A 12029-nucleotide genomic window follows, 5' to 3' on the forward strand; every position below is an offset into this window, starting at 1 on the left:
TAAATTTTTGTGTGTGTGTGATTTATTGCTACTGCTGGTTCCCGCCCCCTTTTTTTTTTAATGTTTCAAATTTGCTTTGTGAGTGCAATATGAACGAAAGGCAATGTGGAAATGCCTTAAATTTAAAAAGTCAAAAATAGTTCCATTTTTCTCCAGCACTCGAGGCAGGTGTTTTACAAGCCTCTTTGTTGATCTGCTCTTGTTAACACTCCAAAAGGTTGGTTTTCTGGCTGAGAGGCCACCAGAAGCACCTCACACTTGCGTGTGCACGCACACACACACATATATTTGCACATTTCTATGAATGCTGCAGATAACAGGAGAGGAATTGGAAGTGTAAGATAGAAATCAAATGTACCTTCATAGAAAGTGCTAAAGTCTTAAAAGCAGTTGCCTGTTCTATGGGGAGGGTGGATTAAAAAAAAATCAATGATTTTTAAAAATTAAATTTAACAAAAATTGATTTTTTTTACTTAAATTGGATTTTTTTTAATTTAAATCGGATTTTTAAAATAAAATGCTTTTGGAGCAAAAATCTTTCTAAAGATAGTTTTCTATTTATGTTGCATTTTAGTCCAAAGGCTATTCATCAGGAAATAAGGATTTAAGTTTTTCATGTGTGCTAAAACTCAGTCTAAGTTTTTTTTAAAAAAAATGTTTAACCACATCAGTTAACAAACATGTATACATATGCTGTAATGTTACTGTTTTAGTTAAATAAATTGTTCAAATTGTTATTAGGGAAATGATTATTTTTCTCCTTCCTATAAGTTGTCCAAATATAAACAGTGAACTTATATAAACCTGCACAATAATTTCATAATTATCTGTCTATGTATTTCCAATAGTATAACCATATCATTAATTTTTGATTATAACTGTAAAACCTACTCTGAAAATGTATTATTCCGAAAGTGAAACCTTCACCTGGTTGTAAATATTAAGATTATACCACCAAGAATGAGCCTTTTTGTAAAAATAAAAATGATTTAAATCAAGTCTTACTGACTAGTGATTTAAATCGTGATTTTAATCAAATCCACCCTGTCTACGGGTGTGGTTTTTAGACACACATACCTGTAATGAAAATTGCATTCTCTACACCAGGATGTACTTGGTTGATTGCGGAATGTCCTTTGTCGATTCTGGTCGATCGCAGGATCCTGATTCTTCCCCAAAAAAGCAAAGGGAAAAAAGCTCAACAACTTTGATGAAGCTTTCAAAAAAAAAATATTCTGGTCAATCCAATGGGTAGATCACTGCCAGATTTTTTTAATAGTGGGAGTAGATCGCAATCTCTTGGAAGTTGGACGTGCCGTCTCTACACTAACTGACAGCAGCCCTGCAGGGTTTCAGACAGGGAGTCTTGGCCTTACCTGCAGATTCCAGGGACTGGACCATGTAGATCAGCAGTTCTCAACCTGTGGGTCTCCAGATGTTGTTGGACTACAACTCCCATCATCCCTGAGCTCTGGCCTTGCTAGCTAGGGGTGATGGGAGTTGTAGTTCAGCAACATCTGAGGACCCAAGAAAGGCTGTTGTAGATGTTCTTCCACTGAGCTACAACCCTTCCTCCCCACCCAACCAGGTGTATGACCTCCTCAAGTCATCCTTCTAGCCATCACAGTGCCTCCCTTTTTAAAACTCTTTCATAGGGTACCAGTGACTTCTGCATGGCTCCAGATAAGTTCATCATGAACATGACCCAAAGCGACCTCAGTGCAGGTGAGATTCCTATGCTGTTTGGGTGGTATGGGCGATGCCTCAGTTGGGACAGAAGTTGGGTAAAGCGCAACAAACATTGCCGTTTGTCTCGCCTGACCCTGTTCCTGCTCTCAGATAGGCATTGCTGTCCACAGGGTATCCTTAGGGTGTACAGCTGCAGACTCAGATCGAGGGAGGCCGCCAAACCTGTTCGAACAAAGGGCACCCGAGGTCACACTTGTGCTTGCATTGGAACAGACTTTTGGCTTTTAAAATATTATTATTATTATTATTATTATTAATAATAATAATAATAATAATAATTTATTATTTATACCCCGCCCATCTGGCTGGGTTTCCCCAGCCACTCTGGGCGGCTTCCAACAGAATACTAAAATACAATAACGTATTAAACATTAAAAGCTTCCCTGAACAGGGCTGCCTTCAGATGTCTTCTGAAAGTCTGGTAGTTGTTGTTCTCTTTGACATCTGGTGGGAGGGCGTTCCACAGGGTGGGTGCCACTACCGAGAAGGCCCTCTGCCTGGTTCCCTGTAACTTGGCTTCTCGCAGTGAGGGAACCACCAGAAGGCCCTCAGCGCTGGACCTCAGTGTCAGGGCAGAATGATGGGGGTGGAGACACTCCTTCAGGTAAACAGGACCGAGGCCGTTTAGGCTTTAAAGGTCAGCACCAACACTTTGAATTGTGCTCGGAAACGTACTGGGACCAGTGTAGGTCTTTCAAGACCAGTGTTATATGGTCTCGGCAGCCGCTCCCAGTCACCAGTCTAGCTTTTAAAATATTCAGCTTAGTTCAGAAAGGAAGCTCCAATCCACGGACCTCCAGGGACATAGTAGCTTTATTTTCGTAGCTGATAAAACATGCCAGATCTGTCAAAACCTCCCCGGTTGCCTCTGGCCCACAATAAATGCAGAATCTGTCTCTGCAACCAGAAGTGGACATGAAACAAGAACCAGGGAGCACGTTGTGGCCTGTCAACACTTCTTCTAAGACTCTCAACGCATCCGTCTCTCTCCTTGGTGGTTGGGATATTTTGCAACAAGTTCCTTTCATGTAAAATCCAAATAATAAATTACACAGTTTTGGGGCAGTTTTGAATAAACCTGAGCTTTGATTGCAGTGTTTGGAAGTTTTGTTGGGATTTTGCTTAAATGTTTTGCATAAATTTGGAGTGATGAAGAAGAGGTGGAATGATGGTCTGTTCCATAGTGGTACAGAAACATTGTATAGACCATTTATTGCTCTTGGACGCTGTGTCAAAAGTTCTCTTGTGTTGTAAGTATTTGTTGAGGACTTGTTGTTTTTCAGAAATTGTGGGCACAACTTCACTCCGACCCCCCCGCCTTTTTAGGACAAAATTACACATGGGGAGCATTTACATGGGGAAATCAGTGCAAAAAGCATTAACACCCCACCCCCACCCCTTTGCCAAGTATGTTCTGCAAATGACACAGTCACGCTAATGGGTAGACAGGCATTCAGGGAACTACATTTGTCAGCGTAACATTCAGTATAACTGTTTTTCAACTGTTACACTTTTTAATTTGCTTGTTTTATTACATATTTTAATTAAGGGTGTTTTAATGCCCCAGTGGATTTGTTACTGTGTGTTTTAATTACGCATTGATTTTTATAGTTGTAAACTGCTTAGAAGCCATTTTGGAATATTAAGCAGTATACAAACTAATAAACAGTAATAAATAATAGTCACCCGTAATTAAAGCTGGAATTCTTACAGAAGCATGCCTCCATGGCAGAGTCTGTGCTGTGGGGCACCAGGAATATGGGCATCCTGGCCTTGTTTTCTTTTGTATCCTGGGCTTGGCAGTTCTTTGGTCAGACCAAAGGCTTTCCTGCAGCATCGCCCTTCAAAACAGTATTAAGCAGAGTCAGCGTTGTGAAAGGGAGACAATTATTTATGGTGCTATCTGAGCCACAAGAGGGTTTGTTGCGTTCCAAGCAGGCAGATTCCCAGATAGCAGATGTTCTCAAGTTGGGTTGGGCTAATAGGAGTGCCACTGTCCCATTGACCTATGACCCTCTTCCTTGCAGAAATTGTACGGTACTACCTGTATTGCAGCCAGAGTCTGACCAACCCCTTCCAGCAGGTAAGAAATGTGGGTACCCTGATGATAGGAACTCCCTGATAGTATGTCTTCAGTCTACCTGTAGTGGAAAGATCTAACAGGCTTAAATTACAGGAGGGTGGACTATATTTGAACATTAGAAGGAAACTTCCTTGGCAGTAAGAGCAGTTTGGCAATGGAACCAATTATCTAGAGGGGTAACCATGCTGATGGTTTCCATGCAGAGACTGATTGAGGACGCTATTAACTATAGATTTATTGCATTGAGCTAGATAGCCCTCAGGGCTTCCTTACAACTTTGCAAGAGATAGCTGCACCCTCATTCTATGAATGAACTTCCCATCACATCGGAAGCTAAGTTTTGCAGAGTGGGGAGTTAGATTTATGGGTGCCAGACCTCTCCAATAAAAGGAGTTTTCCTTGCCTGAACTTGGGAATTGCCTCACAAGTTCAATCCCTGTTGTGGAACCCATCCCTAGGACTTCCCTAAATCTGGTAATCTTCATGGAGAAGAGGAAAAGGAGAAGCCATAAAATGTAGGTCGAACCACCCAGACTTCGCAGCGGGTTGGGGGATGGAAGAGAGAGGCTAAAGTTTTGCCATGTAAGGAGGGGGGCTGACTGGCTCCCAGGATTTGGAAGAGGCTGGTTGTGTCGACTTGTAAAGCGGTGAAGACTTAGAACTTGTGGCCCTCTGTGTGAAAGCTTGGCTCATGCATTTTGTACTACATTCTCTCTTTGCAGGCCTTGACCATCTACCAGCGCTCTCTCACAACCATGCAGATCCAGATCCAAGGCCTCATGCAGTTTGCTCTCCCTCTTTTCCCTACAGCCGAGGTAAACAGCACAGTGCTGGGTTGTCTTAACGAATCAGGGCTGCGCTAAGCCATTTTGCGGAGCCTTCCATGTCAACGTATATTGCATAGAACCGGGCTGAAAGCAGATTTGTACTTTCCGTTTGCGAGATTAGTTCTTGGCAAGGCAATGTGGGAAGGGGAGGGGGGATGACACAAATTTAACATGGAGGTACTTAGGTTCTCTCCTGCAGAGGCTCAAGGGCATGACAAGCGACAGAAAATATGTTGAATATAGGGTAAAGAGGTTGAGGCAAGAGACGAGCGGTTTGGGCAGCAACTGGAAGCCATTTTCAGAACACAGAGGAACTGCAGAGCAGCAAGAATCAGTCAAGCTAGGAGCAACCTGATCACTGCTCAGCACCTCTTGAACAAGTCATAACCAGGGGAATACATTTAGGAACTAATGGTTGCAGTTTTGTTCCTGAACCAGGTAAACTTCCTAGTTGCCTTCCAGACCAGGGCTCCAGCCTGATGGTTTTTGACACAAGACACAAGCCCTATTCCCTCACACAAATAAGTTGCGTGAAAAGGAGAGCGGGGGCTGTTCCTACTGGCCCCATTCACCCAACCACAGTCCATCTGTTACGGAGCAGTGTGTGTGTGTGTGTGTGTGTGTGTAGAAAGGAGCCAGCTGTTTGCACACAGTTAGAAGGGACCAGTTTGGGGCTCCCCCTTCCGGTCCTGCGTTTTGGGAAGTGTATCCAGCTTCATAGGGCTGCTAGGCCATGTTGCAGCTTCATGGTACCCATGCTCCTTTTCCTGCTGCAAATATGTCTTCCTCCTCCTCACCAACCCCCAACCCCCTTGCTGCAGAGAGATCTGCTAGGCATACAGCAGCTACTGAACAAATCAGAGGGCAGCCTCCACCAGCTGACCGCCATGTTGGACTGCCGGGGCTTACACAAGGTGAGCAGCGTAAGGCACGGCATGCTGGGAGGTGTGGAGGAGGCAGTGTTGTGTAGATTGGGGCCTGTTGGCACACAAGGAATTGAGACGTTTCCCCTCCCTTCTTCCCCTCCTCAAATTAAAGGACTACCTGGATGCCTTGATTGGGATCTGCTACGATGGGGTGGAAGGCTTGCTGTACCTCATTCTTTTCTCCCTTTTGGCTGCCGTGTCCTTCTCCACCGTCGTCTGTGCCGTTCCACGTGCCTGGAAGCATTTAGCCAGCAGGTAAAATGGAAGAGGGTCTGCCAGGAGCACACATGGGTATGCTGGAGTCAGAATTGCTCGTTGCAGATGGTGATTTTAAATGGGGATGAATGCAGTGGCAACAATGGGTGCTGTCGCTCTGTATGCTTGCTGCCTCTAAGCCAGGAACTATATAACCAGGATCATGGACTTCGTTCTCTCCCTCACCACAAGTTGGAGCTGTGCAGATTTGATGGTTCCTGTCAAAGAACCTGCAGAGGCGTCCCAGATACCACCCGATGAAGCAAGAGTAGAGAACCTATGGGGATTTCCAGATGTTGCTAGACTGCAACCTATGTCTTCTTGACCATTGGCCATTCTGAATGGGTCTGGTGTGAGCCCAGCAACATCTGAAGGTCCACAGGTGTCTATAACTCATGTCTTATTGACCATTGGCCATTCTGAATGGGTCTGGTGTGAGCCCAGCAACATCTGAAGGTCCACAGGTGTCTACAACTCATGTCTTCTTGACCATTGGCCAGTCTGAATGGGTCTGGCGTGAGTCCAGCAACATCTGAAGGTCCACAGGTGTCTACAACTTGTGTCTTCTTGACCATTGGCCAGTAGAGGTTGGGTTGGTGCCTCAGTCCAGTGTTAATTTATTCCCTTTTCCTTCTGACTAGGGACCGGGATTATGACGACATAGATGAAGAAGACCCCTTCAATCCGCAGGCCCGACGAATTGCTGCCCACAACCCCAGCCGGGGGCAGCTTCGTAGTTTCTGCAGCTACAGTAGCAGCCTGGGTAGCCAGACCAGCCTGCAGCCTCCAGCACAGACCATCTCCAACGCGCCAGTATCAGAGTACATGTGAGTACAAGATGCCTGGGGTACCAAACATCAGCACTGAGGCTCCTGTCTGGGTCTGTAGAATTCTCAAGGTGACAACAGGGATTGGCTAACCTTTTCGGGTGGCCCAGTATGCTCAGGAGTGCCTTCCATCCTCTGTTCTCCATCCTTCGATACCATCTGTCCCTGCTGGGATTCATGCTGACTTTTCATATTGCTTCCATCTTTCCATCCCTCTTTTGAGAACCACTGTGTTTCTCCATCCCACCCTCTTTGACAGCTGGCAACCCAGTAGCCCTTCTATACTTGATCCCTTGGACAGATGTTCCCAACCGCCCAATGGGTGAGCCGTCTCTGGCTCACTGAAAGATACAGAGAAACAAAAGCCTTGCTTTTTGGAAGAAGTGTTTTTAAAGAGAAGCCTATAGACACAGACCCTGAAATGCTAGTGCAATCATACCTTGGATCATAAATGCCTTGGTACTTGGACGTTTTGGCTCCCAAACACTGCAAACCCAGAATTGATTGTTCCGGTTTGCGAACGTTCTTTGGAACCCGAATGTCTGACGGGGCTTCCACAGCTTCCAATTGGCTGCAGGAACTTCCTGCAGCCAATCAGAAGCCGCGCTTTGGTTTCCAAATGTTTAGGACAGGCACCCCCAAACTCGGCCCTCCAGATGTTTTGGGACTACAACTCCCATCATCCCTAGCTAACAGGACCAGTGGTCAGGGATGGTGGGAGTTGTAGTCCCCAAACATCTGGAGGGCCGAGTTTGGGGGTGCCTGGTTTAGGAAGTCAAATGGACTTCTGAAACTGATTCCGTTCAACTTCCAAGGTACGACTGTATCTAGAGATTTAACACAGTCTCTTGTCTTCTGTACTGTGTTAGCGTCTAAATTTGCATCCTCTTTTACCATGATATGGTCTTTTCCCCCACTTACTTTTATTTTTGGAAGTTAGTCATCCAGCAAGCGAGAAACATGTGGCTTCTCTGTTTCAAAACAGCTCGATTTGATGTGAGGAGCCTTGCCCACTTAGCTCCTCCTTGCTTCTTCTGCCTGATTCATTTGTTTTCCTCAGTTTTCATTCCTGGTAGATTGGGAGGAAATGATGAAGGAATGACAATAAACGAGGTTCAGGTTCATACTTTGCAAAAGAAGGCACGCATGACTCCTCCCAGCCTTTCCATGCACCTCTGGTAATGTTTAGTTAAAACAACATGTATCCTGGTACCATTTTTCGGTCCTCAGAGGGCAGTAGCCAGCGAAGTGTTGTTTGGGTGGAGGAACTCTGAGGGCATCTTTAGCTAAACATTACAAAGAGGGAAGGCATCGGTTGGCAGTCATTTGGACCTCCAGTCAGCTGTTGAAGCTTTATTATTAGAGTTGTATACTAGCAACCTTTTCCCATCATTAGACAGATCTAACACTGGATTGCCTTAACCTGAGTTGCTCTTGATTGATTGTTTTGAAGGAGGGGGAAAACAGTCCTGCTAGAATGGCTATTTGAAAAGTTTTAGAAGAGCGTCTGTTTTCCTAGATGGAAGAGTATGTGTTGCCTGCATTTTCCGCCATGTCTCTAAACACGCATTGCATCCAATATATATATCTTATTCTTTTCTAAATAATGAATGATGTCACGTGACTGAAGAAGCCTCCATCGCTCTTTCCTACAGGAAAGGGAAGCAGGGAGATCAGCTGTTTGGCCACTTCCTTGGTCTTGGCACTCAAAAGTGCCTGAGCCAGGAGTGTTGCTACAGCAGGGAGCAAAGGCCCAGAATGATTTTGAGAGAGAATGAATTGGTAGGGTGATCTGGGTTCACTAGGCAGGATAAGAATTTAAGTAACCTTAAATTATTTTGGGAGGCAATGAATGGGAGCAGTCGATGGGTAATTCAGCTGATACAGAGCACGATCTGTTGCGAAGTTAATTGAGGGTAAATGAATTGAAGAGGAACTAATTTGGGGTGATCTGGGGTGGGGTGAAAATTAATTGGAAAGATTTGCCTGGAAGGGCAAATTTGCTTGCCTTCTGTGACATTTAATTCTCCATTTGCATATGTGCATATAAATTAGCTTACGCAAATTTGTAGCTTTGGGCCCCTGCCTTGAATTTTTTAAGTGCCTAGCAATGCCCCAGGCCTGAGATGAGCAGCACCCAAATGAGCCACAACTTTCCAGCCAACATTGGAGCCTGGCAGGGAAGGTCATTGTACAACCCCTGGAAAGACCCCCGCACATTTTCATAGCTCCAAGGTTAGGAGGAAGGCTGAGGCTTGTCTCTGCTCACCGGATGACGGCAGCACGCTTGTCACGACGAGTGCAGTGAGTGAAAATGTGGAAAGATCATTAAAGTCCAGTTGAAGTTGCAGGATTTGAATCTTTAATTTAAAATAAAGTACACGTTTCGGAACAACGTTTTAAGCGTTTGCTAGTTTTGAAACTATTGTGCCAAAACGCTTCCTTGTTGCATGCGCCCAGTGCTTCTTGAGAGGGGGGTGGGGAGTAAGAGATTTTTATTTCCTGCACATGTGTCCCAAATAAGAACCCCAATAAGCAGACCTTAGCCAGCTGTTCCACATTTGGGACAAGTGGGAGCTGATTCACACACCCTGTTTCTAGCATGCAACAACACTAAGTCCTTGCACGGAACATTCCCTCCTAAGACTTACTTTACCTCTTGTAAGTCTCCATGTGCAAGAAGATAGGAACCTGGGGACAAGGTTTTCAAACAAGTAGTTTCCCTATGGACGTTCAGAGATCTGTACAGTCTCGTGAATGGACTGTGGCACAATAGCTGCATGCATAGCTGCATATGGTAGAATCGCTCGTGTACTGCCTCCTGAGCTGCTGGCTTGTTTTGATTAAATCTTCATCAGGTTAGCACAGAGTTACCAGTCCTTCTCTTTGCTTGGATAAGACTTGAGAATTTTTAGGCCCAGAGGTGGGCAGGAAGCAGATTGCTTACCCATTTTTATCTATCGCTGGCTGACTTCTAGTAGACCAACGGAAGTGTGTTTCCTCCTGTCATGTGGAGAGAAAAACACACACACCTGTTAATTCATTGCTCTAGTCTCGCAGCTCTTGCTAGCCTGCCCCTCACCTCTGCCAGCATCCCTCACTGAGGTAAACGGGTACCTCTAGAAAATGGAGGAGCTGCTTGCCAGCATGACTCCTTTCTGCTTCATAAGTTCCTCCTATAAAGGCCAGAGCTGTGGAAAGATCCATGTATTGTGTCGGCTGGTACATTCCTCTATTCCTCACTCCTTGTTGTGGTGTGAGGTAAAGTAAAAGGGAAGATATTAGTCTTCTAGAAATCATAGAGGTCAACCGACTGAAATTCCCAGGTGTCAAAAAGTGTTATTTAAGTATGCCACGACTGCAGCCCATGTTTTCCTAGACCAAAAATGGAAAACAAGCGAGGTCCCAAACAAAGAAGAGTGGCAACTTCAGTTGACAGAATATGTGAAGCTTGCAGACTTAACATATAGAATAAGAGAACACAGAAGAACATACGTTTAGAGAAGATTGGAAAATGCTTATTGAGTGTATGGGAAATAACTGTGTGCTGCTGAAAACGCTGGCAGCATTAAGATAAATTCAACAGTGCAAATAAATTATGGTGGATGCAATAATGGAATACTGAATGGTAAAGTTTCTGTAAAATATGCAGGGATTTATGATATGTAAAATGAACTGTGGAAAGAGAAGATGGGAAGTCATTGATATTTTAAGGATGCAAAAACGAGTAGTTTAAACTGTAAAACAGAAAATTTAATAAAAATTTATGTACAAAAAAGAAAGAAAGAAATCATAGCGGTCAACCCAACGGACTGTGGCTGACGTTCTGCCACCTCTGCACCAGGCCAGCAACATTTTTTGAGTTGAATAGATTGTCTCTGCTTCAAAGAACAGGATTGGCATTATTAAAACTAGCATTATTAAATTGGCGTCTCTTCTTTCCCTTCTTCCTCCTCTGTCCCCTACCCACAACTCGAGTCGGTTGCTTGTGTAGGAATGTAACGGGGATTGTTTCCTAGCCGCAGGCTCAGAACGGAGTTCGTTTCAACAGACTGCCCTCCTGATCTTAACTCCTCTCTACCTGCAGGAACCAAGCTGTGCTCTTTGGTGGGAACCCACGCTATGAAAACGTCCCACTGATTGGAAGAGGATCGCCTCCCCCCACGGTACGGTGGGCGTCGGAGGCCAAATCATTTTTATAACAGACCCTCTTTTTTATTATCATTTCCTCTGCTTTTACTAACCTCTCTATATTAAAATGCATTTTTGAAAAATAATTTTTTTAAATAAAAAAAAACCCGGGACGAGAAAGCCTCCTGCTTTTTGTCAAATGCCAAAATAGTTTTGTTTCTGATGCTAGAGATGAGGAAAAGAAGCCCAGGGGGGAAACCTCCCCTGAATGCACACCTTTCAGGGAAAAAAGACAGTCCTTAACCCAGAGATTCATATCTGCTGGAAGGTGAAAACTGATGCAAGAAGTCCTGCTTTTTTGAGTCCGGCATTTCTTGTTCCCACAGCCGTTTTAGCACTCTCACCTTTTGGCAACACAGGGTGCAATCCATTGAGACTGCATCCTTGTAGGCTAAGCTATGGGCAGCTTTGTAGCAATAGGGCAGAGAGCAACTCTGTGTTATAGTACTGGTACTTCGCAGCCCATGGTGTGAGGTTACATCCTGCAAACGTTTGCCGGTTTTGCCAATAGATGTCTATGACTTTGCATTACCTTTTCTGTATGTTGTATATATTAGCATGTGACACAGTGCCATAAAAAAAAATCCCTGTGTGCATTTAAAATTGTGTTCAACTGCTCAAGTTCTAACCATCTAGAACAGGCATCCCCAACCTGCGGCCCTCCAGATGTTTTGGCCTACAACTCCCATGATCCCTAGCTAACAGGACCGGTGGTCAGGGATGATGGGAATTGTAGTCCAAAATATCTGGAGGGCCAAAGGTTGGGGATGCCTGATCTAGAAGATGAGTATATACTCTTTGCTTGCTTTTTTCCTCCTTTTTTTCTTTTTTAATAATCCTTCCATGTTTTTCTGCAAACTTGCTTCACTCTTAAGCAAAAGCTCTTTATTAAGTTTGGCATAACGTTCCTTTGAAACACATCTTGCCTGCTAACTTTTGCTTTGTTTTTGCATCTCCTGTTTTGGAGCTATGTTGCCCTTCAAGAGTAAGTTGCTTATCTGTTTTCTGTTTGTATCTTTTCTTGGTTTTGGGGCTGGAGTTGGCTTATTTTCCCTCCCTGGTGATTTCCCGTCACTTCCCTGTGTGCTGTACGTTTCCCCTGACCCTCATAAACATGGGAACCTCCAGAATTCAAAGTGTTCCTGTAGTCCTTTGATTTGCAGTAGGTGTG

General features: G+C 44.5%; 1 protein-coding gene across 3 annotated transcripts in view; it reads left to right on the top strand.

Annotated features, from left to right (window-relative positions):
- Positions 1-12029, top strand: part of TTYH2 (tweety family member 2) — an 81497-nt gene that overhangs the window by 61356 nt on the left and 8112 nt on the right. For all 3 annotated transcript variants that reach the window (XM_081849755.1, XM_081849753.1, XM_081849754.1), the window contains exons 7-13: positions 1656-1725; positions 3777-3832; positions 4555-4647; positions 5481-5573; positions 5698-5840; positions 6482-6667; positions 10755-10833. In XM_081849755.1, the coding sequence (XP_081705881.1) occupies positions 1656-1725; positions 3777-3832; positions 4555-4647; positions 5481-5573; positions 5698-5840; positions 6482-6667; positions 10755-10833 (720 nt within the window). The remainder of the gene's footprint in view (positions 1-1655; positions 1726-3776; positions 3833-4554; positions 4648-5480; positions 5574-5697; positions 5841-6481; positions 6668-10754; positions 10834-12029) is intronic.

Source organism: Podarcis erhardii (genome assembly GCF_964252035.2).
Source record: "Podarcis erhardii genome assembly, chromosome: 2".
In the NCBI taxonomy this organism is placed as follows: domain Eukaryota; kingdom Metazoa; phylum Chordata; class Lepidosauria; order Squamata; family Lacertidae; genus Podarcis; species Podarcis erhardii.